Source organism: Pezoporus wallicus, unplaced genomic scaffold, assembly GCF_028554395.1.
Source record: "Pezoporus wallicus isolate ANWC-B61680 ecotype Strahan unplaced genomic scaffold, APGP_CSIRO_Pwel_v1 contig_8232, whole genome shotgun sequence".
NCBI classification, from domain to species: Eukaryota; Metazoa; Chordata; class Aves; order Psittaciformes; family Psittacidae; genus Pezoporus; species Pezoporus wallicus.
The window spans coordinates 231,343-257,500 of NW_026637105.1; the positions used below are offsets into that span (position 1 = coordinate 231,343).

Below are 26,158 nucleotides of genomic sequence, written 5' to 3' on the forward strand. Positions count from 1 at the left end.
CCGCTCTGATCCCTGGGAATGAAGAGTTGCTCCACAGGGCTGGAAGCCAGGGAATGGAACTCGGGATGGGTCCTGTCCTCCAGGCGGGGGTCCAGCCCCGGGGAGGGAGGGGGGAGACGGGTGGGAGGTGCTACAGGAGGAGGCGGCCGAGGGGAAAAAGAGGAGGAGGAGGGCGGGGATGCGAAGGCGGGCGGCAGCTCGGTTCCCCCCAGGCTGGGAGGCGGAGGGCGGGCAGCGCCGGGGGCGGCCCGGGCCCCCCCGGAGGGAGGCGGGGAAGGCGGCGGAGCTCCCGGTGTCCCGCGGCGCTCCCACCGCCCCGTCCGGCCGGACCCGCTCCCTCCGCGGGCAGCCCCGGCCCCGCCAGGTGAGCCCCGGGCACGGGCAGCGGGGCAGAGCGCGGAGCCGCCGTCGAGCGGGCGCGGAACCGGCGGTGCCCCGTTAATTATCGTCATTAATCACCGCCCCGGGGCGGGCCGGGGCTGGGACCGGGGCCGGGGGGACCCGCCGGTGCGGAGGGTGCGAGGGTCGGAAAGACGGGGGGCAGCGGGAGCGGGATGAGAGCTTGGGTGGGTGCAGGGGGGGCAGGATGGACTCAAGCGGTGCCAGACACAGCAGAGGGGAGCCGGGAGGTGCAGGCAGAGAAGAGCTGGGGGTGCGACAGAGCTAAGTGCAGGCAAGGCGGAGGCAGGGTTGCCGGTGGCAAGGGTCCTCGGTTACTGTGGCTGGGATGGAAACGCAGGGATGCAGGTCCTGCTCTTGCAGTGCTGAGTGGAGCTGAGCGTGTCCGGTGTGTCCCAGCGCCGGCTCCTGCAGCCCGGCCTTGCCTCGTGGCAGGAAGCAGGCAGGAGGGAGCCAGGTCGGCGTGACTTGCAGAGCCTGGGCCAAGCGGGGATCCACATGGGATCAGGAGATAAAACGGGAGGGAGAGAGACCTTTCCGGGGGGGGGGGGGGGGGGGGGGGCGGTGGGGGGTGGTCCGTGCAGGAGGCACCGGTTCTTCTCTGGGGCACCTCAGCCTCTGCGTTTCCAGATGTTTGGAGTAAATCCGGGTGCTGGGGTTGGACTGAGCCCATGAATGCCGGGATGCTGGGGCTTGTCCTCTGTGCTTGTGCTGGGTGTGGAGCAGATGGGGGATCCAGCAGTGGATGGGGGCCACGCTGAGCTCCCAAAACCTGCCCGAGCCATGGTCAGCATCCTCTCGGTGCTGGTGGCTTTGCTCGTGGTCAGTACCCACCATGTGCCTGCCCCACTGCTGCCACATCTCTCTCCCTCACAGGCAGCCACATCGCCCTGAGCGACTGCCCTGGGCACCATGAGGGGTCTCTGGGCCCTCATGCTCATGGGGCTCATCAGTGCCTGCGAGGGGAAGGATCTGCCGCTGGCAGAAGGTAAGAGCACTGGGATCGAGGGCTTGGGGTCCGCATGGGAGCATCCCACCCTGCTCCTTGTCTGTGCCTGAGGAGAAGGAGGGATCACAGGGCAGTGGTGCCCAGGGGACACCATGAGCCATGCCAGGACTGCACACAAGGGCACGCTGGTGGCTGGAGTGGTGGCTGTGGCTATCAGCTCCCTGCTGTGTGCCACCACTGTGCTGTGGGGCTTTGCTCAGCTTCCCAGGCAGGCAGGATGCCAGGGAGAACCCTGACATGGGAAGCCAGCCTGAGGACAGCCCTCCATCACCCCTGACACAGCTGAGCACTGGGAATGCTGCGGTCTCGTGGAGGGAAGAAGGGGTTTGGCCACGCTCTGGCCACTGAGTGCCTGGTGCCAGCTGGCAGCAAAGGCAGCGTTGTCTGGGGCTGCTCTGTAGGTGAGCCAGGACCACTGGGCAGCAGTGAAGATGCACTGAGCTCCCGAGGGAGATCTGGCTTCTGGCTGCGAGGTGGGAAGAGGTTTGGCTGTGGTCCATGCCAGCGGTGGAGGGCTCAGTGCTGTCTACGTGCAGCTGGGGACAGCTGGACAATGACTGAGCCCATGGGGCCACTGCGTGTGGGTCCCAGTGTGGGGCTGGCTGCGGCTCGGGGGGAGCTCCAGGCGGATGGTGGGGAGGAGCCACTGGCAGTGAAGCCGTGGTTGCATCAGTCACTGTGGGGTGGAGCAGTGGCTCCTCCGGGGGGCCTTTGCCCATGAGAGGGACCCCGCGGCCAGCACCAGCGACCAGCGTGTTCTCCTGGCTCCCGGCCCTTCGTTAGGGAAGTGGCAGCGCTGGGGCCGGGAGAGGCTTCCCAGCGGTCGCTCTGGGGTGATTCATGTTCTCTTTCCACCCCTGCCCCGCTGGGGATGATCTCATCACCGGCGGAGGGAGCTCGCCCCGGCCACCACGCGACGCGTGCGGCGGGGCTGGTCCGGAGCCGCCGCCGTGTCAGGGTCCGGGGGGCAACGGGCACCTCCCTGCACTGCTGCTGGCCCTGTGCGAGCCAGGGGTCAGCGTGCGGAGATGCCTCGGGCAGCGGTGGAGGTGAACGTGGGGCTGTTGGGGCCAGAGCTGCTCCTTGGGAATGGCTGAGGGCTGGGAAGGGGTGGGCGAATCCATCATTAGGGGTCAAACCTGCTCCAGGGCTGGTGAGCACAAGAGACAAAAACAAATTCCTTTGTCAGTGCCCGTTTGTTCCCTTTTCTATCTCGCACCTCCCAACATCTGGTAGCAACCAGCGGAGGTGGATTGATGCTGCTAAAGCAATAATACAGTTGTATCCCTGGGACCATCACTGGTCCCTGCGGCTCAGAGCCCTCACCCTGTCCCTAGGGCCACCAGGTCAGAGGATGTCACCAGGGTGGCACACAAAGGCCAGCTCTGGGTGCCATTTCCCCGACTTGGGTGTCCGTGGCACCTGTCCGAGTCTCCTGATGTTGATTCCAGCCATGAGGCTGTTTTGGTTCCAAGCATGTGGTGACTGGGAGAAGCATTTTCTTCACCTGGGGAACTTGCTGGGGGGGGGGCAGGCCAGCTCTGAGCTCACTGCCCACCCCTTCCAGCCCTGTGCTCCGCTCCTGGCTGCCAGGGGTGGTGTTTGTTGGAGCTGTGCTGCCCCATGGCTACCAGGGGCCTGGCAGCCCCCAGACCCACTTGGGTTTGAGGAGCTCTGCCCAGTCCAACCCTGTTTGTAGAGCAGCCCCATGCCCTGGGGACACTGCGGTTATGTGCAGATTTGCCTTGCAGGGGAGCTGTGCCCACAGCTCTGGGATGAGGATCTGGTCGGCGACAAGTATGAGAATGTGACGGGTAAGGAAAAGCCCCTCTTGCTCTGCAGATGGGGTCCCTGCCAGCCCTGACTCCATGGGGATGGGCTCCGTGCCCTACATGGGGACCATCAACCCGCAGCACTCATGCCAGGGCCAGCTCTCACCTCCTCCACTCTTGTCCTGTAGGTTTTAACCTGATTAAAAGGTTCGACCTGCTCAAGATCTCCTCCATCAAGAAGGTCCGGCACACACGGGGGCCGGTGGTGCTGCGCCTGGGCGCTGTGCCGCTGGTGCAGCCGACACAGTGAGTGTGGGTGGCACAAGGCAGGGGACTGCGGTGGCCAAAGCATCTCTGGGCACCTTCTCCATGTTTTAGGGATGGGGGAGGCTCTTCGGCTTTGCCTTTAGCTCACACTGGAGATGCCAGGCAGCTCCGTGGCACCGGGGGGGGATGCAGAGGTGCCCAAGCCACCTTTCTTCTAGAGAGTAACTGATGGGCTGCAGCGGTGGGGCTGGGCTGCGGCCAGGCCTTGCGCAACCGCAGCTCTGTGACTGCTCCGTGGCTGCTCTCCTCAGCTTGGCAGGCACTCGGCAGGATCCAGACAGGCTCAAAATGCTGCTGAGCTCTGAGCAGGCACTGGTGGGGCTGTGGGGCTGCTGGGGGAGGCATCACAGACCTGCTCCCAGCCGTGCCCAAAGCTGTGCTCGCTGCCAGGCTGGCGCAGATGCTGCAGCGTGGTGAGGTGGGAGCAGGTCCATGTCCTCAGGAGCTGCTCCTGCAGGAAGCTGCTGTGGTTTGCCTTCTCCTGCCTGTCCCCACATCACCCCAGAGCTGGCATGAAGCTGCGCATGGCATGGGGCTCTCCCGAGGGTGATGGAGTCCCAGCCTTGGCTCCTGACCTGGGCAGCCAGGTCCTTAGATGGCTTTGGGATGGTGGATGCTCCAGACTGGTGTTGCTCTTGGCTGGGTGCCTGCAGCAGCCTAGAGACAGCCCCAGGGCATGTTCAACATGGAGGTGGCCCCAGCAGCCAGGTCACAAGCTCCAGAGGGGCACCCATGGGTGCTCCTTGGTGCCCACTCCAGCCCTGCTCCTTGGTGCCCCATGGAGAGCAGAGGGGCCCGGTGGCTCTGGCCTATTCCCCACGCCTTGGTCCAGCTCCAGAGTGGTGGCTTGGAATACCACTGGTGTGGAGCTGAGTTGGGAGCAGAGTGGAGCCTGGAGCAAAGTATTTCCAGGGCTGAGCAGGCTGTGGGCGAGTTGGGCACATCCCACTGGGAATGGTTCCCATGCTCCCCGCCATGGGAGCATCTGTCCCATGGAGCCGTGGGGTCAGGAACAAAACCAGGCACTGTGGTGATAAGTGCATGGATCCCAGGAGGGGCTGTGAGGTGGAGGCAGTGGCTTTGCGGTGATGGTGGTGGGTGCTGCAGGGGTTGGGGTGCTGGGGCCAGTGCCACGACCAGCACTGGAGCATGGAGCAGGGTCTGGCCACCCCTGACAGTGGTCCCTGCAGGAAGGTGTTCCCCCGAGGGCTGCCCCACACCTTCACCCTCGTCCTCACCTTGCTGCTGAAGAAGAACAGCACCGGGGAGCACTGGTACCTCTTCCAGATCACCGACCGGCAGGGCTACCCCCAGGTACAGCCAGGGGCCAAGGGATGCACCAGTGGCCAGAGGGCAGCCGGGAGCCACACCTGACCCCGCTGTCCCCGCTCTGCCCAGCTCTCCCTGGCCGTGCATGGCCCAGAGAAGAGCCTGGAATTTCAAGCCAGGGCTCCGGGATCCACGTTCGTCAGCGCTGTGTTCTCCGGGAAGGCCGTGGCCTCGCTCTTTGATGGGTCGTGGCACAAGGTGGTGGTGGCGGTGCAGAGCCGCGCCGTTTCCGTGCACCTCGACTGCGCCTCCATCTCCTCCAAGCCGCTGTCGGCGCGGCGGGCGCTGGCCGCGGAGGGCAATGCCTTGCTGGGGCTGGATGCCACGCGCGGCACCCCCGTGCGGGTGAGTGCCGGGGGCCGGGTGGCTGCAGGACGCCCCCCACCTGCCCCTCACTTCCCGCCCCGTCCCGCTGCAGTTCGACCTCCAGCAAGCTCAGATCTACTGTGATGCCGAGCTGGCCAAGCAGGAGGGGTGCTGTGAGATCTCAGCCAGCGGGGTGAGTGCCTCCGACCTGCGCCCGGACCCAGCCCTGCCATTGCCTATCAGGTGTCTTCCCAATGGGGAAACTGAGGCACGGTCAGGGCAGAGCTCACCTGTGTCCAGTGGTCAGGGGCGCTGCCTGCCCCCATGGCCAGTGTGGGGCATGGTGCTGGATGCATCCCTCTCCCGAGGTGCACGGGTGCTCCCGGCTCTCCCCCCAGCACCCCTCTTTCTCCCAGCAGTGCCTCCCAGAAGCACCCAAGACGCGTCGGCAAGCGGAGCTGATACAGAGCAGCAACCTGATCGAGCTGTCACCGCAGCCTGAGGGCCGCCTGTACACCCGCTGCTTCTGCCTGGAGGAGCCGCTGGGCACGGTGAGCTCCCACATCCCCGCAGCCTGGCTCAGGATGCTCCTGCTCTGCTCCATGGGGAGTCAGCCCGAGCCAGGTCTCACCCGTGGGTGCCACACGCAGGATAACACAGGGGTGCACAGGCAGGCAGCACCCATGTGTGCTCTCCTGTCTCCACAGGAGCCACTGAGGACCTCAGGAAGGACTGGCCCAAAGGGAGATCACGGAGAGGTGAGGGGAGGTGGCAGAGTCCCTGGTGCTGGCTCTGCTCCCCTTCCTCCTGCTGATGCTGGTGCCATGCCAGGAGCCCGCCCGTGCCCTGGGCTGGGTCTGTTCCCATTGCATTTGGGACCTTGCTGCTGCTGCCAGAGCTGCAGGACGCCTGCAGAAGCGGCTGCTCTGCTCCCCCAAGCAGGAATTGAGGCCCCACTCGCTGCTGCTGCTGCTGGAGTGATCCCAGCCGCAGCCAAGGGCCTCTTTGTTCCCTCCGAGTGTCTCCAGAGCACTCCCAGAGCCGGGAAGTGTCTCCAGTGCACCCCATGTCCCATCCCCACATGTCCTCATATCCCCGCAGCGGCTGCATCCCCATGTGGGACCCTGCCAGGGATCCCCGGGCTGTAGAGCAAGTCCAGCAGCTGGACTGGGGGCCCTGGGGCCCTGAGGTCCATGAACCTGCCTGGCTTTTCCTCCTGTCACCTTCCCCATGTCACTGCTCTGCTGGGTGACAGGGGACCCCCCAGTACCAGGGGACACCCAGTGAGGGGTGAGGCTGTGAGGCTAGTCCTGGTTGTGGGTGCTGCAGGGCTGCAGGTGCTGTAGGGGTTTGGGTGCTGTGGGCAGCGCGTGGAGCTGGCACAAGCCACCACCATCCCTGTCTCTTCCAGTGCCCACCCTGCTCATCACAAACGGCCTCGGCAAATGTGAGTGTGCCACTGGGCAGCGCCGGTCCTGCTGGTGGGAGATGGGGACCCCGACCTGGGGACTGCCCAGGCTGGGCTGAGCTGGGGATGGGGATAGCCACCGTGGTGCTGGTTTGGAGGTGTGAGCCCCCCCACGACCCACAGCTCCTCCTGGCATGGAGCCCATCAACATTTGGCTGCACGGAAGAGAAAGTCTCTGATCCTTTCCAGATGTAGCTCCAGTCCTAAGGCAACCTCTGGCTGGAGGTGTGGGAATGTTCAGGTGTTTGAGACCCCACATGCCCCATGGGGCTCCTGGGGTGGCACTTGGGGACAGGGTGTTGGGGGGTGGTGCCCATGGCAGGGATGGGGATCTCTCCTGGTGCTCTTTGGAGGGGCTCAGGGCACTGCAGGGCACCTTTCCCCTTCCTCCCTAGGTCACGCTTGGCCCCGCAGGTCCAAAGGTAGGTTTGTTCCCCCCACCCCAGCACACACAGAGCCCGGCTCCAGCAGGACCGTGGCCACACGGACCTTCGGCTGTGCCTGGAGCATCCCTGCCCGGGAGCTGTGAACATAGCGACACCAGCGCCGTCTCATCGCTCCCATCTCCCCTCTCTTGCAGGGCGGGAAGGGTGAGCGAGGTCTGCCCGGCACCACCGGCAGCAAGGGGGAGAAAGGCGAGCGTGTGAGTGTCCCGGGCAGGGACCCCTCTGCTGTGGGGCAGCACAAGGGGGTTCCACTGCTCCTGCCCCCATGGCCCCCCCATCCCTGGCCGTGGCTGGTGCAGGCAGAGCCCCTGAGCTGCTCTCCCTCCCCTTCCTCAGGGCGCTGACTGCGTGCGCACCCACCCCGGCGGCCCCGTGCAGGTGAGACCCCCCCCAACCCTCTGTGCACCCCCCGGGGTGCTGCCCACCCTCACCCCACTCCTTCCTCATCCTCCCCAGTGCGCCGAGGGGCCGCGGGGCGAGAAGGGGCAGCGTGGAGAGGCGGTGAGTGATGGTCTATGGACGGGGCTGAGCGTGGGGTGCATCCCCCCCATGTCTCCTGTGTACCCTGGGTTGGGATGTGGGGGTGCGGCCCGGAGGAGACAGCTCAGCTGGTGCTGGTGGGGCAAAAGGAGCAGGAGGGAAGCCCTGCATCAGCCCATCCATGGGCACCCACTTTCCCTTGCAGGGAATACCGGGGACAGCCGGCAGCGATGGGCAGAAGGTGAGTCCAGCTCCGCTGCAGGTCCCAGCATTGCAGCTGGGGCAGCAGCCCCATGGGTCCTGCGACGGTGTTGGAGGCTCCAGGACCTGCCGGGGACGACCCGGGAGGCGGCACGGGTGACGTCTCTGTGCCCTGCAGGGCCAGAAGGGTGAGAAAGGCGACGGAGGACTACAGGGCAAGCCGGGGCGCCCAGGGCGTGATGTGAGTAGCGCTGGGTGGTACCTGGGCATCCCCTGGGCTCCCCCCCGGGCACTGGGGTTCCCCTCCCCATGGCGCTGCACGTCTGGGGCACTCACACCCTGCTCCCCTCTGGCAGGGCCGGCCCGGAGAGATCTGTGTGGTGGGACCCAAGGGGCAGAAGGTAAGAGCTGGGGTTTGGGGGTGAACGGGTGGGAGCCAGGGCACCCGGGAGCATCCCCAGCACTGACACCCCCTTTGCCTTCCAGGGTGACCCTGGGCTGGTGGGACCCGAGGGGCTGGCTGGGGAGCCGGGGCCCCCGGGGAAGCCAGGATCTCCTGGGATCGGTTTTCCAGGGAAGCCGGTAAGGAGCCTGTACCGTGGGGCTGCGGCATTCCCGGCTCTGCAGGCAGTGGCTCTGCCGTGGGGCACCCAGGCTGACACCTTCCTCAATGCATTGCAGGGAGACCCTGGTGGCCCCCCAGGTCCAAAGGGAGAAAAGGTGAGCTGGGGGCAAGGAGGTGCTGGCTGCCCTTGGCACGGCCATGGGCTGTGCCGAGGATTCCCGGTTGGAGCCGCATCCAAGCGGCTGAGCCAGTGCTGGCTCGTGGTGCTGCCGACCCGGTGAGCCCCAGCCGGGTGGCCCAAATCTTGTCTTGGGGGACAGGACCCCCCAGGGGTGAAGGGAAGCCCGGGGCTGCTGGGGCGCCGGGGCTGCAGCTTTCTCCCTTGCTGAGCTCAGGCTCTCCCACCTCTGGCTCCAGGGCAGCTCGGGAGCTCCTGGACCTGGAGGATCCCCTGGGATGCCCGTGAGTACCATGAGCCTGGAGCCAAGGCCCGGGGTCAGGGATGGGTTTCTTGGCTTGGGGTCGGGGCTGCTTCCCCGGAGCAGTGATGGGATCCAAGCCCAAGCATGGAGCAGGGTCTGGGAGAGCCGGTGGCCTCGTCTGGAGCTGGGATCATCCCGTGCCATAGCTGGTGGCAAGGACTGGGGGGTGCTGATGGCATTGCCGGGTCAAACGTCAGCTTGGGGGCTCCCAAAGCAGCCTCATTCCTTGGCTTCATCCCACAGGGTCCTCCCGGCATCCTGGGGCCGAAAGGAGACAAGGTGGGTGCAGCAGCTGGGGGGCACAGGGACGGGCACGGGCAGACCCCGCTGGCACAGCCCCCCCGCAGAGCCCATGCTCTGGGTGCGGGGCTGCTCGGGCCCCCCGGGCTGTGCCTCACTGTCCCCACGGGCAGGGCGAGCCCTGCGAGGTTTGTCCCACACTGCCCGAGGGGATGCTCGGTGCCGCGGGGCTGCCCGGAGAACCGGGACCCAGGGGAGCGCCCGGAGCGCCCGGCAGGGACGGCGCCTCGGTGAGTCTGAGCGCGGGGGCTGAGGGGCAGAGCAGGGGCTCCCTCAGCGTCCCTCATGCTCCCTCTTCGCTTCCCCCTCCCCAGGACAGACCCGGACCGGCAGGACCCAAAGGGGACAGGGTAGGTGAGATAGGGCCGAGGGGTGGCTCATCCAGCCGGAGCAGGAGGATGCTGAGCAGCATCCAGACCAGCTCCTGTGTTTCCTTCCCAGGGAGATCCCGGCATCCAAGGGATGAAAGGGGAGAAGGTCAGTGTCCAGCCCTGCATCCCCCGTGCCTCCTCGGCCCGTGCCTGAGCCGTGTCACCTCCCTGCCCTCACAGGGGGACTCCTGCATGGCCTGCGATGACCGTGTCCTCGCCGCGCTGCTGCGGGCACCCAGCGAGGGGCTGCGGGGTGACCCAGTGGTGAGTGTGTGGGGCAGAGTCCCCCTCCTGTGCCCGAGGGCCACCCTGGGGCTGGGTGTGTAACTCCATGGGGTGTCGAACAGGGTGAGGAGGGGTTCTCCAGGATGTCTGGCATCAAGGGTGAGAAGGTGAGTGACCCCAAACCCAAGTGGCTGCATCACCCCAAGGGGATGGGGCACTTCAGCTTCTTCTGGGTCTGATCATGACCCTGCTGCCTTCCAGGGGGACAACGGCCAGCAGGGACCCACAGGCACACCGGTGAGTGGGTGCTGGGACCCAGGGGTGTAGGAGCCGGGTGCTGGGGGCTGTAGGGTCACCTCCACTGCTGGTTCTCCATGCAGGGTCTCCCGGGAGACAAGGGTGATCCGGGTGCACGGGGGCTCAAAGGAGAGAAGGTGAGTGCGGAACCCCCCAGCTGCGACCTGTGCATGGCACAGCCCTGAGACGGGGACAGCAGTGGGGGACTTTGAGCTGCCCCCCAAAGCTCTGGTCCCCAAAGCCAAGCTCCAACCAACCGGGATGTCCCCTGCGCAGGGGGAGCCATGCGGGCAGTGCCCTCCCATGCCACAGGCCCTCGAAGGGGCTGCCACGGTGCTGGCGGTGCCAGGACCACCGGGGGAGAGGGGCCAGGGTGGCCCCCCCGGCAGAGCGGTGAGTGCCCCCCCTCACGGGTACCCCCTGGGGGATGCTCCAGCCTGAGCCATTGCTCCTTTCCAGGGCAGGCCCGGGGATGCTGGGCAGAAGGGGCAAAAGGTGAGTGGCACTGGGGATGGGGTTCCCATGGGGCTGGCAGTGGCAGGGGTGGCTGTGACCCCCACCAGCTGAGGGGCTGGGGGAACGCTGTGCCCCCCTGCCCTGTGCCAGCCCTGTCCCCTCTCTCTGGCAGGGGGATGCAGGCAGCCCCGGGGACCCGGGCACCCCAGGCATGGCTGGAGTCCCAGGGCTGTCGGGTGAGCCCGGCCTCAGGGGTCCAGCCGGCCCCAAAGGAGAGAAGGTGAGAGCCCCGCTCTTGTATGGGGACCTCCATCCCATTGCTGGGGTGTCACCCATCCCATCCTGCCCTCCTGTGCTCCCTCCTCTGCAGGGAGATGCTTGTGAGCCTGGTCCTGCTCCACATGGGGATGTGGTCAGCATCCCTGGAATACCAGGGCCCAAAGGGGACCAGGGCCCCCCGGGCATCGGCCAGCCAGGCAGAGCTGTGAGTGCCCTGTCCCCACGGTGGGGGGTGCCCGGAGGTGGCACCGTGCCCTGCGGTGACGCTGGTGTGTTGTAGGGGAAGCCAGGACTGCCGGGGATCCAGGGCCCCATGGGGCTGAAGGGGCTGCAGGTGAGCAGGGCCATGGGGGCCGGGCATGGGAGGTCAGGGGCTGCTCACTGCCCCTCTGTCCCCATAGGGCGAGCCAGGACCACCGGGCATTGGCCATCCAGGACCACAGGTACGTGCCTGTGCCGTGTGCTGTGCCATGCTGTGCCATGCCGTGGTGTGCTGTGCTGTGCCATGCTGTGGTGTGCTGTGCTGTGCCATGCTGTGGTGTGCTGTGCTATGCTGTGCCATGCTGTGGTGTGCTGTGCTATGCCACGCTGTACCATGCTGTGGTGTGCTGTGCTGTGCCATGCTGTGGTGTGCTGTGCTATGCCACGCTGTGCCATGCTGTGGTGTGCTGTGCTGTGCCATGCTGTGGTGTGCTGTGCTATGCTGTGCCATGCTGTGGTGTGCTGTGCTATGCCACGCTGTACCATGCTGTGGTGTGCTGTGCTGTGCCATGCTGTGGTGTGCTGTGCTATGCCACGCTGTGCCATGCTGTGGTGTGCTGTGCTGTGCCATGCTGTGGTGTGCTGTGCTATGCTGTGCCATGCTGTGCCGTGGTGTGCTGTGCTGTGCCGTGGTGTGCTGTGCTGTGCCATGCTGTGGTGTGCTGTGCTATGCTGTGCCATGCTGTGGTGTGCTGTGCTATGCCATGCTGTGCCATGCTGTGGTGTGCTGTGCTATGCTGTGCCATGCTGTGGTGTGCTGTGCTATGCCACGCTGTGCCATGCTGTGGTGTGCTGTGCTATGCCATGCTGTGCCATGCTATGCCATGCTATGTGGCTCTGCCAGCTCTCATACTCTCTGGTTTTCTCAGGGAGAGCCCGGGAGCACCGGAGCCCCCGGGACACCCGTAAGTAGCGTTTTGGCTGCCCCATCCCTGTTAGTGATCAAGGCCAGGTTGGACACAGGGGCTTGGAGCAAGCTGCTCTACTGGAAGGGGTCCCTGCCCGTGGCAGGGGTTGGAACTGGAGGAGCTTTAAGGTCCCTTCCCCCCAAGCCATTCCAGGTTCCATGGGCTGTCCGGGGCTGCTGGGGGCACCTAACATCTTCTCCTACCCCCAGGGCTCCCCCGGACCACAGGGCCCTCCAGGGCTGCCGGCAGAGAAAGGTGCCAAGGTAAGGGAGCATCCCCCAGCCCCCCCTCCCTCTCCACTGCCCCCCAGCTGCTGCTGTCCTTCCTCTGCAGGGATCTCCGGGGCCCAAAGGTGCTGCAGGACCCCCGGGGCCACCAGGGACCAGTATCCCAGGGCCACCGGTAAGTCCTGAGTGAGCATCGCTGTGCATCCCTCGCTGTAAACCACCACACCAGGGCCTGAGCCCAGAGCTTCCTCACCCTCCTCTTCCTCACAGGGCCCTGAAGGGCAGCCGGGGCTCCCCGGGGCAGCCGGGTCCAGCGGGCTGCCGGTACGTGCTGGGCACAGCGGGGTGTTGAGTCATGGAGGGGGGAGCGGGGGGGTCCAGGGACCTCTTGTTAACGCTCATCTGTGGCTTTCCTCCTCGCAGGGGGAGAAGGGTGCCCAGGGTGAGAAGGTGAGTTGGGGTCGGGGTCAGGCTGTACCCCCACATCACCCTGTGCCTCCCCATCACCTTCCCTGCCCTCACCTTCCCTCTGCAGGGAGACCCTGGGGAATGCTCCTGCCCCCCTAGCCTGCGCCAGGACCCCAGCTACTCCGGGATGCCAGTAAGCACTGCGAGCACCCGTGGGCACCCCCAGCACCCGTGGGCACCCCCAGCCCTGCTTCACCCACCTTTTCCCTCTGCCCCAGGGAGCCCCAGGCCTGTGGACAGGGATGACCTGGCAGCCACAGCCAGGCCCGCAGGTGGGTGCTGCCCTCACTGTGCTGAGCCCCCCCATCCCCCCCACCTCCTCCACACCTCTCTGTGTCTTGGGGTGTTGCAGGGTCCTCCCGGAGCTCCCGGGCCCCCGGGCCCCCCCGGTGCCCCAGGCCGCCAGGTGAGCACTGGGAGATGGGAGCAGGGACTGATCCTGCCCAGCTTTTAGCACAGGGGTTAAACAGTGAAGCTTCCTCCTTGGCTTTAGGGAATGCCAGGACACAACGGTTTGCCAGGACTGCCTGGGCCAGCCGGGGACCTGGTAGGTACCAGCTGTGCCCCTGCATCCATCCATCCTGCTCCTGCAGCACAAGGACCAGCCCCATCCTTCCTGCATCTCTTCCAGGGCCCACTGGCCATCATGGCAGAGAGGAACATTGAGGTGCTGAAGGTGAGTGTGGGTCTTGCCCGGGGGTCCCCAGCACCTCAGGGTGCCCCTGACCCCCATGTTCCCCCCCAGACCCTGTGCGGGGACTGCGCGCAGCTGCAGGCAGCCTTCGAGGTGTCCGGTGGTGCCAAGGGCGAGGAGGGCCCCGGGGGGATGCCGGGTGCCCCCGGCAGCGAGGCCTGCGCCCAGGTGGGTGTTGATGCTGGCCGCTGGGATCCCGGTGCCCACAGCCCCTGGTCCTGCTGGGGTGAAGGGCAGGGACGCTGCCCCCGGCTCACACAGAAGCGCTGCAAAGCAGCTTGGCACGCGCTGGGCACGCGCCGGGCACGCCGGTCCTGCTCCATGCACAGCTCCTGCCACCGCAGTGCGGCCCGGGGGGGGCGATGGGCCCCAACGGGAGCGGGATGCGGGCTCTGCCCTGCGGCTCCCGCAGTGCCCCCCGCGGGCGGTGCCCGGGTGACCCCTGCCTTTTCTCGCAGTGCTTCGCGCAGCTCCCGAGGGCGGAGGAGGCCCGGGTGAGTGCTCCCCGCTGCGCAGCGCCCCCTCCCGGCCCTGCGCCGGAGCTGCGGCCCCGCTCCCGCTGCCCCCGGCACCGCAGCCGCGCTGCGGGACCCGCGGGGGCTTCGGGGGGCACTGGCGGGGCTCGGCAGGGCTCAGCCGTGGCTGGAGCGGGACCTGGCCCCGGCTCCTGACGCGTCCCCGCTCCCCGCAGGGTGACAGCCCCGACCCGCACTGCGCGGGTGAGCCCGGGCTGCCGGGAGCTCCGGGGATCCCTGGCGACAGGGGAGAGCAGGTGCGTGCGCACCCGCACCCACACCGGGCCCGGCACCCAGCCCTTGTGGGTCCCTCAGTGCTCCTCAGAGCCGGGCCCTGTCCCCGCTGTGGTCACATCCAATGCACCCGTCTCCCCCCAGGGCTCACCAGGAATTCGGGGACCCCCAGGGCCACCCGGACCCATCGTAAGTAAACCCAGCCAGAGGTGGGGGGGCTGCCAGGCTCTGTGGGCATCACGGTATGGTCCTGAGGGACTTGGAGCCCCCCCCCCCCCCCGCAGTTTACAAGGGGGGTTCTGATGCCCTGCTCCAAGGCCATGGTGATGAGCAGAGGGCCAGGGTCATGGCCAGGAGGTGCAGCACAGCACGGCTATTCCCAGTGAGGCTGGAGATGGAGGTGGAAGTGTTGCCAGCCTGGAGACAGAGCAGGAGCCCGGCTTGGTGGGAGGCTGAGGCCAAGCCAGCCCCTGCCCAGCCACTCCGTGGAACCCCCAGGACTCAGGCCAGGCTCTGGGCACGACTTCCAGGCTGTGACCTCCCTGTTTCTCCCCTCAGGGCCCTCCAGGTTTTCCTGGAACACCTGGTGCACCCGGACTGCCCGTAAGGACCCAGCACGGCTCTGCTCTGTGCCTCTTGCTGTCGCTTGGTTTGGCTGTGTCCCTTGTCCCTGTGCCCCCGGGAGCAGTTGCAGCCCAGCTGCCCCCCACCTTCCACCCCATCTCCATCCTCCCATTTTCATCTCCTCCATCCCTATGCAGGGGGTCTCGGCAGACCCGGGAATGATCTTCCCGGGGCCCTGTGCTGGGGCCCTTCGTCGCCGTGGGACCTGCCTGTGCTGAGGACAGCAGCAGTCCCCAGGCTGCTGTCAGGGTGCCAGGGACCAGCTGGCAGCCAGCGTCCACCACCATCTCCATCTTCATCTTGATCTCCACCTTGATCTTGGTCTCCACCTCAATCCTCACCTCCATCTTCATCTTCATCCCCATCTCATCTCAATCCTCACCTTCATCCTCACCTCCATCCTCATCCTCCTGCTCCCCCTGTGCTCCCTTCTAGCACAAGGTGGCAGTGGGGCTGTGCCGGTGGCTCTTTGTGCCGGCTGTGTCCTGCTCCTGTCCTTTCGTCCATGAATGTCCCTGTAACACCACGGTCTGCGTGGGTCTGTGTGGGTCGTTGCTCTGCGGTGTGCCAGCGTGTGCTGTCCAGCCTCCAACACCACATCACTCCACTAACCCATCCAGTGCTCCCATGACACGGAGCCCATGTCACCCATGCCTGGGAACCAGGCTGGAGCTGTGGTTTAAGCATGTCCTGGTGCGTGGCCGGGGTGCTGGAAGCTGGCACCCCATGGGCTGAGCTGCCCATGGCTACAGGGCTGCCCCTCGGTCCTGCCAGCAGCAGTGGCCCATTTCTGGGTGTCCCCCGGGCACCCCTGGGTGCTAAGCCCGGGGCACACAGTGCCCAGCGGGTCCTGCCTGTGACTGGTGCAGGTCACAGGCTCCAGGGGCAGTGCCCGGGTCCTCATCCCTGGCTGTGCTGCGGGTGCAGCCGGGGCAGGGGCTGCAGGAGCCCCCCTGCAGCTCTTCTCTTCTCCCTCCCAAGGGTCTCCAGGGGGAACGTGGCCCTGCCGGGCTCGCTGGAGCCAAAGGGGAGCCGGTGAGTGCTGTGGGCAGTGGGGACGTGGGGACGCTGGGCTTCGGGCACCGGGCAGGAGCAGTGCAGGGGACTCAGCATCATCCTCCTCCTGCGCAGGGACCTCCAGGGCAGCCCGGCTACCCGGGGGCGACAGGGCCCCCCGGCCTCCCTGTGAGTACTGCGGGGGCCAGGCAGCCCCTGCCACCTCCTTTGTCCCCCGTGTGCCCCCCTGGTGCCTGCTGAGGGCCCCCCATGCAGCTGGGGTGGGGACCCCAGCAGGCAATGGGCACCATATCCCTGCAGGGCTCATCCCTGTCCCATCCATCCCGTCCCACACATTCCCGGTTCCTTTCTGTTCACCCCATCTGCTCCCTGTTCATCCCGTGTCTGTGCCCATGTTTCCTCAATCCATGCCCCATGTCTCAGCCCATCTCTTGTCCTGCATGGAGCCTTCATCTCCTTCCTTCCTTAGGGCATCAAAGGTGAGCGAGGCTATGTGGGGCCCCCTGGGGAGAAAGGGGAGCTGGTGAGTCACTTGGGGCCCTGCTCTGGGGCTGGGGGTCTCCCAGCCCCCCCCCTCGCTGTGGGCACCAGGGCTGAGGTCCTTCCAGCCACATCCATCCAAGCTGTTCCTTCCCTTCCCAGGGACCCCCCGGCTTGGACGGTCTCCCCGGCCCCATAGGGCCAGCGGTAGGTCTCAGGGGGCTGTAGGAGCAATGGGGTGCTGTGGGTGCAGCGAGATGTTCCTCACCCTCTCTTTCCTCAGGGGCCAAGGGGCGAGAGAGGGCTCCCTGGCAGCGCTGGCGAGAAGGGGGAGCAGGTGAGGACCCGGGGCCCCCGCGGGGCAGGATGCGGCCCTCGGGGTCCTGCTCAGCCCTTGTGTCTCCGCAGGGTTTCCAGGGCCAGCCTGGCTTTCCGGGACCACCGGTGAGTGCATCCCAAAGGGGCTGCGGGAGCGCTGCTCCAGCACAGCACGTGTCCTGGGCTGTGTCCCCATGGGGCAGGGATGGGATGGAGGGTTCCACCCAGGGGACATGAGCACATCCCATGGGATAAAGTGCAGAGAGCAGCCCCTGAGCAAAGCCATTGCACTGAGCCTGGAGTCGGTGTTGTGTGGGGCTGGGCTCTCCCCTCACTCAATGCTGCTCTTTTCCTTAGGGACCTCCCGGCTTCCCAGGGAAGATCGGGCCAGCCGGGCCACCGGGACCTGCAGCTGAGAAGGTGAGTGCTGTGTGTGAGTGCCACCGTGCAGTGCCACTGGGACATGGCTGCATGGCGGCACCCTCGGGCTGGTGGCACCCTCATCCCTCGGACTGGTGGCCAGGTTGGCCCCTGCTCTGGGGCCCATCCCCAGCTGTTCCTGTGACCTCCTGTGGCTCTTGCAGGGCAGCGAGGGCATTCGTGGCCCCACTGGGATGCCAGGGCCCCCTGGGCCCCCTGGACCCCCAGGCATCCAGGTAAGACCCCCCCCATGGGGGGCAGGACCACCAATATCATGGTGCTGCTGGGGAGTGCTGCTGGATGGACCCATTCCCATGCCCTGGGGGATCCCCAGAGCCCCTCAGTGCAAGCCACCCCCTGACCCCCTCACCTTGTTCCCGCAGGGTCCCGCTGGCTTGGAGGGACTGGACGGCAAGGATGGCAAGCCAGGGCAGCGGGTGAGGCTGCGGGACCCATGGGGGTGCCCGGGGGGGGGGATCACAGCCACCCCTCACCGCCCAGGCCACCCACAACCCCTGTCTCTTTCCCACCAGGGTGACCCTGGCCCCCCTGGGCCACCAGGGATGATGGGTCCTCCGGTGAGTGACAACCACCCTTTTCACCTCTTCCTGGTGCTGGGGTGGGTGGGCACATGGGGTAGGCATCCCCTCATCCTGGTGCTGCAGGACAGGGACCCCCTCAGCTCTTTTCTCTCTCCAGGGTTTCAAGGGGAAGACGGGGCACCCGGGTCTCCCGGGACCAAAGGTGAGTGATGGTGGCACTGGGGGACACTCAGTGGTGACAGCCCCGGGACCACATTGCACTGCCCGTGGTGTCCCTTCCTCTTTCCAGGGTGATTGCGGCCAACCTGGTCCCCCGGGGAGCATGGGCCGGCCAGGAGCAGAGGTGAGCAAGGGGATGGGTGCTGGGGGCTCTGAGCTGGATGGGCCCTCATCCCCCCTCATCCCCCTGCTTTCCTCAGGGTGAGCCTGGACCCATGGGACCCCAAGGCCGGCAGGGACCCCCGGGGCTCATTGTAAGTTGGTCCTGCTCTCCCATGGATGGGAGAGTGGTGGGATCTCCCTCTGGCACATGGAGTGGGGACGTTGCCATGGTGCCCCCGAGCTGACACCCCTCCCTCTGCCCGCAGGGACCCCCTGGCACCCCGGGGCAGCCGGGTCCCGCTGGCCTCGCTGGAGTGGTGAGTGGTGCCTATGGGATGTGGGGCTGGGCAGGCGCCATGGGAGCAGCTCTGGGGACCCCGTCCCTGCAGATGCTCCCGGCTCCCTCCTCCTGCCTCCCTGCAGGGGCTGAAGGGTGAGCGCGGCTCCGCTGGGGAGCGAGGCCTGCCCGGGATGCCAGGACAGCCGGGACCCCCCGGCCACCCAGGGCCACCGGTGAGTGCGGTGGGCACAGGAGAGGCACAGAGCCCTGCATTCCGGGGCAGGAGCACCTGCAGGGCAGCACCGCCTCACACTGCCCCGTTTCTGTTCCACAGGGGGAGCAGGGACCAGATGGACCCGTGGGTAAAGAGGTACGAGTGTGGCTGCCGGCTCTCCCGCACAGGGGGACCTGGGGCTGGGTGGTGGCAGGCTCTGTCCTGCCCGTGGTGGGGACATCCCTGCCACCCTGCTCCTGTGTCCCCTCAGGGTCCCCCAGGAAAACCTGGCATCGCAGGACCGGCTGGGCAGAAGGTGAGGGCAGAGCCTGGCCGTGCCCATCCCGGCACCCCACGTCCCTCTCAGGGCAGGGGGTGCCAGCGCTGACGTCTGTTCCCAGGGTGATGCTGGATCCCCCGGCGAGCGCGGCTACCCTGGGGAGAAGGGCAGAGCCGGCATGCCGGGGGGGCCCGGGAAAAGCGGCTCCATGGGGCTCGTGGGGCCACGGGGACCTGCAGGAGAGAGGGGTCCCCCGGGCTCACCGGGCCCCGCGGGCAACCCCGGGCTGCCGGGACCCCCCGGGATGATGGTAAGGAGCAGCTGCTGCGGGGGCAGGACCGCCCCTTGTCCCCTGCGGGGCCAGTGGCAGCGTCCCCTCATGTGTGTCCCCCAGGGAGATGTGGTGAATTACGACGAGATCAAGAGGTTCATCCGGCAGGAGCTCAACAAGATGTTTGATGGTAACGGGGCGGGGGGGGTGCAAGGGCCGGGCACCCCTCGGCATCACCTTGTCCCCGCCGGTGCTGAGCGCAGCCACCTCTTCCCGCAGAGCGGATGGCCTATTACACCTCCCGGCTGCACTTCCCGGTGGAGATGGTGGCATCCCCGGGGAGACCCGGGCCCCCAGGGAAGGACGGGCTGCCCGGCCGGCCGGGCCCGCCCGGCTCCCCAGGGATGCCGGGGCAGATCGGCAGGGAGGGCCGGCAGGGTGTGCCGGGCATGCGGGGTAGGTGCTGCTCCCCGCGTCCCCCATCGCGGCGCTGTCACCCCTGTGCCGGGGTCTCACCCTCCTCCATCCACATCTCCTCCAGGTGAGCCGGGCGCCAAAGGAGAGAAAGGAGAGAAGGGCGTGGGGCTGATGGGGGACATTGGCCCCCCGGGACCCCCAGGTGAGACCCTTCCCTCCTCGTCCCACCAGCCCCATGGTGGGGCTTGCACCCATCCCCCCACCCTGCCACCCCCCCACCCCCCCTTTCTCTCTTCCAGGTCCCCAAGGGCCCCCAGGCTATGGGAAGATGGGCCCCCCCGGCCCCGTGGGGCAGCAGGGCATCCCCGGCATCCCCGGCCCGCCCGGTGCCACGGGGCAACCAGGCAAGACGGGGCACTGCAGCCCGGCGGAGTGCATGGGGGCCCTGCCCATGGAGCAGCCCCTCTTCCAGCCCAAGAACGTCAAGGGCCCCTTTGGCTGAGGGTCCCCCCGTGCCCCCGTCCCCCGCCTGTGCTGTTAATATTGTTTCCCCGCTGTGCCGGGGCCGTGCTGTCCCGCGGGGGGCGGGAGGCGGGTGCTGTACAGCTCCGCTGGGATCGGGAGGGCGGGTGGATCCTGCCCGGTCAAATACACCCGTGCTGGTGCCCCCACGCCTCCTGCCTCCTGCGTCCGCCACGTCCTTGTCCCCATCCCTGTGCCCGAGAGATGCTCTACACAGCCCCGGAGCCCCAGCCCAGCTCTCGGTACTAAGGCCACCCCAGCCGGGGACACGGTGCCCACCAGATCCCTTGGATGGGGAAAGATCCTGGGGAGATCCCAGCTCCGATTCCAAAGGATCCCAGCCCTGAGCTGGGGATCTGGCCGTGCCTCAGGAGCAATCCTAGACAAGCTCATGTGGAGAACCCGGCACTGACCCAGGTGTTCGCAGTCGTGATCTGGGGCAATCCCAGACCAGCTCCTGGGGAGATCCCAGCTCTGACTTGGCCCCACCCCTGCTCCCAGGCTGATCCCGGCCATGCTCTTGGGTTGATCCCAGCCCCCCGGGGCTCCGTACGGCAGCGGAGCCCCCCCAGCTCCCGGGGCTCCGTACGGACAGGCCCCGCCGGGGGCACCCTACGGATCGCCCGGCTGCGGGCCCCAGCCCGGGCCTTACGGAGGAGCTGCTCCTGGCGGTGAGTGGGGCTGCGAGGCTCAGGAGAACCGGCCCTGGTCGGTACCGAGCCCCTCGGTGGCGCTGCGGGGGTTGGGGTGTGCCCCAGCCCCGTGCCCCTCAGCTGGCTCGGCTCCATTCACCCCTGGGTGAGGCTGAGCCCCGGTTTGGTGCGTTAGGATGGGCAGGAAGGTGCTGAGGAGGCTCCAGCCCCCAGCAGCACCCCTTAAACCTCCTGGCCGCACGTCAGTGTCCGGGTTTACGGCCCGCAGCCGTGCCGGGGGCTGGTGTGGGTCGGTTCCGGAGCCCCCAGGCGCTGCGTGCCGAGCCCTGGAGCTCCCAGCCCTTTTCCCTGGGATCATCTGGCTGTAAAACGCCACTTAGCAAAGCGCTGAGGCCCTGGTGCCTCTGAGCCACCACCGGGACGGAGCGGGCAGCGGTCGCTGAGGGGAGGTGGGAGCTGCTGATGGCCTCTCCCCATGCAGGGAACGCTCCCCCGGGTGTGGACCCGGAGGCCTTCTCGTGGTTCCAGGCGGTTGATGCCGATCGCAGTGGGTACATCTCTGTGAAGGAGCTGAAGCAGGCTCTGGTCAACTCCAACTGGTCAACGTTCAACGATGAGACCTGCCTGCTGATGATAAGTGCGTCTGGGCTCTCCCTGCCCTGCTGCTGCTGCTTGTGCTGGTCTCTCTGGGATGAGCTGCTCTCGGGGTGAAGCTCAGCCCAGGCCGTATTCCCCTGTCTCTGGGTGTCACTTACTTGGGCAGCTGGTCTGTAAGTGCTCTCTGGAGCAAGAGCTGGGCAAATCAGGGAGTTGTGAGCACCCTTTTAGTGGGGGACACAGGTCAGAGGCTCAGAATGCTGCTTGGGAAAGGGAGCCCAGCTCTGCATGAGCCCCTGCTCCCAGAGAGCCAGGAGAAAAGGGGGGAATGCTCCAGTATTGACCCAGAGTCATCCCATTCCCCCGCAAGCCCCGGCATCGGGGCTTGGTGCCGTTTCATACCAGCCTCTTGGGTGCTGGTTGATCACAGCTTTTGGGGCCAGAGCTGAGTGCTGGGGAGCCATGCACAGATCCTGAGTTCTCTGGGAGTTTCTGCAGTGTACCCTTGCTCCACTTCTCACTGCCCTGCTCCTCCTCTCTGCTCCTGCCTCCTCAGACATGTTCGACAGGACCAGGTCAGGACGCATCGATGTGTACGGCTTCTCAGCCCTGCTGCGCTTCATCCAGCAGTGGAAGAACCTCTTTCAGCAGTACGACAGGGACCAGTCGGGCTCCATCAGTTTCAATGAGCTCCAGCAAGGTGTGTGAGAGGCAGAGACACCAACCTGACCCCTGCTGACACCAACATCTGCTTCTGCTGGTGTTTATTCCCAGCCCAGACCGGTGCCATCCGAGCAGCAGGGCTGGGTGAATCTGAGCTCCTGGGGTGCCTCCCATGCAGTGGTGGAGCAAGGAGCATGCTGGGCTTGCTGAGCCAGCCATGGCAGAGCTGGCACTGAGCCTTCCCACAGGACAGGAGACGAGGAGACACAGCAGGGTTGTGGCACAAACTTTCTTCCTTAAGGAAACCCAAAATGCCCCCTCAAATGGCATGCAGCTAAAGCCTGTTTTCTGGGAGGAGCTTTTGTGTGTATCTGATGGAGGGGAAAAATGTCTGGAATTCGTGCCTTGGTTTGGTTTCTCCCTTGGGAGAGCCCTGCCTGCACACACCCGCTGCTGCAAGGGAAGCCGTGGGGTGGTGGGAGGTGGGGTGTGTGCCAGCAAGGGGCAGGCAAGGCGCAGTCACTCTCCCTCTTGTCAGGAAGGTTTAATCCAAGTGTTTCTTGCTCCCAGCTTTCTCCCAGATGGGCTATAACCTGAGCCCCCAGTTCAGCCAGCTGCTGCTAGCCCGCTATGCCCAGCGATCGCCCAGCCCCAGCATCCAGCTGGACCGCTTCATCCAGATCTGCATGCAGCTCCAGAGCACGACCGACGCCTTCCGCGAGAAGGACACGGGGCTGGTGGGCAACGTGCGCCTGAGCTACGAGGACTTCCTCACCATGGTCGTGACTCGCATGCTGTGATGCCCCTGCCGAGGGTGGGGGCTCTCCTCTGGGATGTGACCAAGCTGTTTTCCCAGGGCAGCTTTCCAAGGAGCCCTGAGCCCTTCCAGGACCCTCCCGGCTTCTATTCCGTGTCCCCACTCGATGGCAGTACACGCCTCCATGCCAAACTAGAGCCTGGTTCTGTGGCCACACTGCAGGGTGGGACAGCCAAACTGATAGCCGGTGCTGTGCCTCCCGGGGAGCGCTTAGATCTTCCCTTGCCAGACACAAAATCATCCTTAGACCCCCTTTGTGCCGACCCTTGGCTTGGTGGGATGTCTGCATTGGAACAGCCCTGTCTTACTGCACTTTCAGGGACTGTCCAGTGCCTAAAAGCTGGGCTTCATTGGAAAAGCACAAGGAAGGGTTCAAGTGATGGCAGAGCTCATTCTTCCTCACCTCACAAACCGTTCTTCCTCCCTGCGAGCATTTCCAGCCCCTCTGATCTGCTGGAAGTGCTCCAGCTTTCCTAAGCCCTGTTTCTCTCTGGGCCACACTGGATCATTGATCCCCCCCCCCCCTTATTGCCAATGTGCGTTTTGCTGCATCTCTGCCAAAGCCAAACTTGGAAATGGTTTAGAGCTTATTTCTACAGCTTTTGAATAAAGGGTGATGTGCACTGGCTGCTGAGTGGTTTGTGTTTGCTGAGCGGCTCATGGGAGCATGGTCCTGCCTCCTGTCACCCCCATGGGGTCAGCAGCAGCTCTGGGGACACATCCTGTGCTTGTAGCGCAGCCCTGGAGGCGGTTCTTAACCCAGTTTGTGTCAAATCACAGAAAATCAGATGCTGGGGTCTGCTGCTGAGGTACAACCAGGAACGTAAACATTTAGCCAACATAGAAGTGTTTTCCTGGGGTTTTAAAATGGTGTCTAAGCGATTCTCCTGGAATTGGGCTTGTTGAGAAGCTGAGATGCTTTTGGAGACTGTCTATTTGAAGGAATATTTATGAAACAAAATAGTTAAAAGCCCAAGTAATTTACCTGCAGCTTTTAGAAGGTAGGTAAGAGGAAAGAATACCCAGGGAGGTGTATGTATGCACAAACACCACCCTGTGCACACACATGCTTAGCCCTCTGTGGATGTATATACCCATACAGGGCTCTGTGCACATGTATGTATACACATACATAAATATATATGGAAATATAGAATAATATATGTCATATAAATAATAAATACATATATATAATATATATAATATATAGATATATATGTATTATATATTATTATATATTTTTATATATGTATTACCTATTTATATTAGACATATATTATTATATATTTCCATATCTATGCACACACCCATATATCTATGTATTTATTTATATAAGATATTATTATACATAATATATAATAAATACATAGATATGTACACACACAGAGTAACAGACAAGCCTGTATATACATACATGTATACAAACCCCATATATGCAAACAGGAATCCCTGTGTATACACATACCTGCACATGTGCACTTACTGACATGGATATACATGCACTAACTGACATGGATACGCACTTCTTGACACGGATACACACTAACAGGCACTGATGCACCCAGAAACACACCCCTATGTGTGTATGCACAAAGTAAGACCCTCATGTGAATAGATACACACTGATAGAGGCCCCTATGTAGCCACACATGCTGACACCCCAAATGTATACGCACATGTGCATATGTGTGTGTGTGTGTGTGTGCACGCAGATGCTGCTGCTAATACAGAGCTGGAGGCACACGCACTCTGACAGACATGGCTGGGTTTGTATACATATATGCACATGCATACACAGACATATATATGCATATGCATACATACACAGCTATACATACACATATACCATAGAACCACAGGATCACAGAATAGTTAGGGCTGGAAAGGACCTCAAGATCATCCAGTTCCATCCCCCTGCCATGGGCAGGGACAGAATTTTTACCGCATGGCCCAGCTCGGCTTGGGGGGTGAACAGAGAAACCGGGGCACCAAGGGGGTCTGGGGGATATCTATACATAAACATATACACATATGTAGATACACATATATATACATGCACATCTATACACACACAGACACTGTTGGGAGTTTATTTACATGTATATAGACACAGTGCTTGGGGTTTTATATATATATATATGTGCACACACACAGTATACACACACCCAGAGCTATACAAAGTGCACAGACAGTGCTGTTTCAAATCACACTGTTCTCTGTGTGTATAAAGTATACATATATGTATACATATATGTATACTTTATACACACTTTATACTTTAATCTATCTATAGATAGATTAAAGCCTGTGTTTTCATATATAGAGAGATATATAAAAAATAAATAAATCTCAAAAAAAAAAAAACAAACCGGCACTAACAGTATCTGTTAGAGTCTGTGTATACATATACACGCTTACATCTCTATATTAAACAAAAACCCAGCAGTGTGTGTGTATGTATGTGTGTAACTAGATAAAAAGCAGTGCCTTTTAGTTTGTGTATATATCTATAAAAACTCCACAGTGTTGGTCAGTGTGTCCCTGTGTGTGGTTGAGTTTATGTGTGTTTATATGTTTTATGTTTATATATCCACATATAAAATTCCAGCAGTCTGTTAGTGTGTGTGTGCATGTGTGTGTAGATATATATAAAAACCCATAATTGACTGTGCTTGTATATATATATAATATAAAAACCCCACCACATCAGTATCTGTTAGTGTGTGTGTATATAGATATATTAAAAAAAAGCCATCGCTCTGTGTGTATGTATATATAAAAATAAATATATATAATATAAAATAATATAAATAAAATATAAATATATATAAATATATATAAAATCCCCATCAGTGTCTGTTAGTGTGTGTGCATATATGTGTATAAATATATACATCTAAAAAAATCAGTGTCTGTGTTTGTATATATAGATATAAAAAAAGCCCATCAGTATATATATATATAAAAACATCAGTGTGTGTGTGTGTGTATATATAAATTAAACCCCCCCACCATCAGTGTATGTATATACATAAAAAAATCCCCATCAGTGTGTTTCTGTGCGTGTATACATATCTATAAAACCCCTGCATCAGTGTGTGTATATATATAAAAAACCCTGCATCAGTGTGTGTGCATGTGTGTATATATATATATATAAAAAAACCCCATCACTGTCTGTGTTTGTGCATATATGTAAATAAAAAACCCATCAGTGTCTGTTAACGTGTGTGTGTATATAAATATTAAAAAAAACACTCTGCTCATGTGTGTACATACATATATATACACAGAAAACACCAACACTGTTCGTGTATGTGTATAGCCCCAGCAGCATCTGTTCATGAAAGTGAATGTGTGTATATGTATATGTATATGTATATATGTATGCGTATGTGTTTGTGTATGTGTTTATGTATGTGTATGTGCCTAAGTATGTGCATGTGCATATGTGTATGAATATATGTATGTGCTTCTATGTGTATGTGTGTGTGCATAATGTGTGCATATATGTGTATATGTTTGTGTACAATGTGTGTATATGCGTGTATAATGTGTGTATATGTGTGTACAATGTGTGTATCCGTGTATAATGTGTACATGTGGGCATAATCATGGAATCACAGACTAGTTAGGGTTGGAAAGGACCTCAAGATCATCCAGTTCCACCCCCCTGCCATGGGCAGGGACAGAATTTTTACCG

At 62.6% G+C, this 26,158-nt stretch overlaps 2 protein-coding genes across 2 annotated transcripts; both read left to right on the forward strand.

Moving 5' to 3' along the window:
• Window positions 1-166: 166 nt before the first annotated feature.
• Window positions 167-19,874, forward strand: COL16A1 (collagen type XVI alpha 1 chain). The gene is made up of 71 exons (XM_057403442.1): window positions 167-364; window positions 1,276-1,387; window positions 3,160-3,222; window positions 3,369-3,486; window positions 4,698-4,821; window positions 4,906-5,181; window positions 5,255-5,335; window positions 5,562-5,693; window positions 5,850-5,900; window positions 6,554-6,589; window positions 7,006-7,032; window positions 7,191-7,253; window positions 7,393-7,434; window positions 7,513-7,557; window positions 7,742-7,777; window positions 7,916-7,978; window positions 8,094-8,138; window positions 8,224-8,319; window positions 8,419-8,457; window positions 8,720-8,764; window positions 9,028-9,063; window positions 9,198-9,314; window positions 9,399-9,434; window positions 9,526-9,561; window positions 9,636-9,719; window positions 9,803-9,847; window positions 9,942-9,977; window positions 10,061-10,114; window positions 10,254-10,370; window positions 10,437-10,472; window positions 10,606-10,713; window positions 10,804-10,917; window positions 10,993-11,046; window positions 11,114-11,155; window positions 11,843-11,878; window positions 12,091-12,144; window positions 12,215-12,283; window positions 12,379-12,432; window positions 12,532-12,558; window positions 12,644-12,709; window positions 12,795-12,848; window positions 12,929-12,982; window positions 13,070-13,123; window positions 13,208-13,252; window positions 13,322-13,438; window positions 13,729-13,764; window positions 13,962-14,042; window positions 14,164-14,208; window positions 14,578-14,622; window positions 15,625-15,678; window positions 15,775-15,828; window positions 16,130-16,183; window positions 16,303-16,347; window positions 16,424-16,477; window positions 16,549-16,584; window positions 16,816-16,878; window positions 17,043-17,114; window positions 17,262-17,315; window positions 17,412-17,456; window positions 17,578-17,622; window positions 17,710-17,763; window positions 17,840-17,893; window positions 18,008-18,058; window positions 18,165-18,254; window positions 18,356-18,391; window positions 18,507-18,551; window positions 18,637-18,825; window positions 18,910-18,976; window positions 19,066-19,242; window positions 19,328-19,405; window positions 19,503-19,874. Exons 2-71 carry the CDS (start codon window positions 1,312-1,314, stop codon window positions 19,703-19,705), a joined length of 4,830 nt encoding a protein of 1,609 aa, XP_057259425.1. The 5' UTR covers window positions 167-364; window positions 1,276-1,311; the 3' UTR covers window positions 19,706-19,874.
• A 966-nt stretch (window positions 19,875-20,840) lies between these two features.
• On the forward strand, window positions 20,841-22,777 carry PEF1 (penta-EF-hand domain containing 1). Its single transcript, XM_057403457.1, has 3 exons — window positions 20,841-21,015; window positions 21,532-21,675; window positions 22,209-22,777. The coding sequence occupies exons 1-3, from the start codon at window positions 20,841-20,843 to the stop codon at window positions 22,436-22,438; spliced, it is 549 nt and encodes a 182-aa protein (XP_057259440.1). The 3' UTR covers window positions 22,439-22,777.
• Window positions 22,778-26,158: the final 3,381 nt, after the last annotated feature.

What these genes read in the sequence shown, in the direction of transcription:
- COL16A1 (XM_057403442.1), top strand. Translation starts at nt 1,312, where the DNA reads ATGAGGGGTCTCTGGGCCCTCATGCTCATGGGGCTCATCAGTGCCTGC. An exon ending in CCGGGTCCAGCGGGCTGCCG is followed by an intron (nt 12,433 to 12,531) that starts GTACGTGCTGGG and finishes TCCTCCTCGCAG; the next exon opens with GGGGAGAAGGGTGCCCAGGG. An exon ending in CTGGAGCCAAAGGGGAGCCG is followed by an intron (nt 15,679 to 15,774) that starts GTGAGTGCTGTG and finishes CCTCCTGCGCAG; the next exon opens with GGACCTCCAGGGCAGCCCGG.
- PEF1 (XM_057403457.1), top strand. Translation starts at nt 20,841, where the DNA reads ATGGCCTCTCCCCATGCAGGGAACGCTCCCCCGGGTGTGGACCCGGAG. An exon ending in GACCTGCCTGCTGATGATAA is followed by an intron (nt 21,016 to 21,531) that starts GTGCGTCTGGGC and finishes CTGCCTCCTCAG; the next exon opens with ACATGTTCGACAGGACCAGG. An exon ending in TTTCAATGAGCTCCAGCAAG is followed by an intron (nt 21,676 to 22,208) that starts GTGTGTGAGAGG and finishes TCTTGCTCCCAG; the next exon opens with CTTTCTCCCAGATGGGCTAT.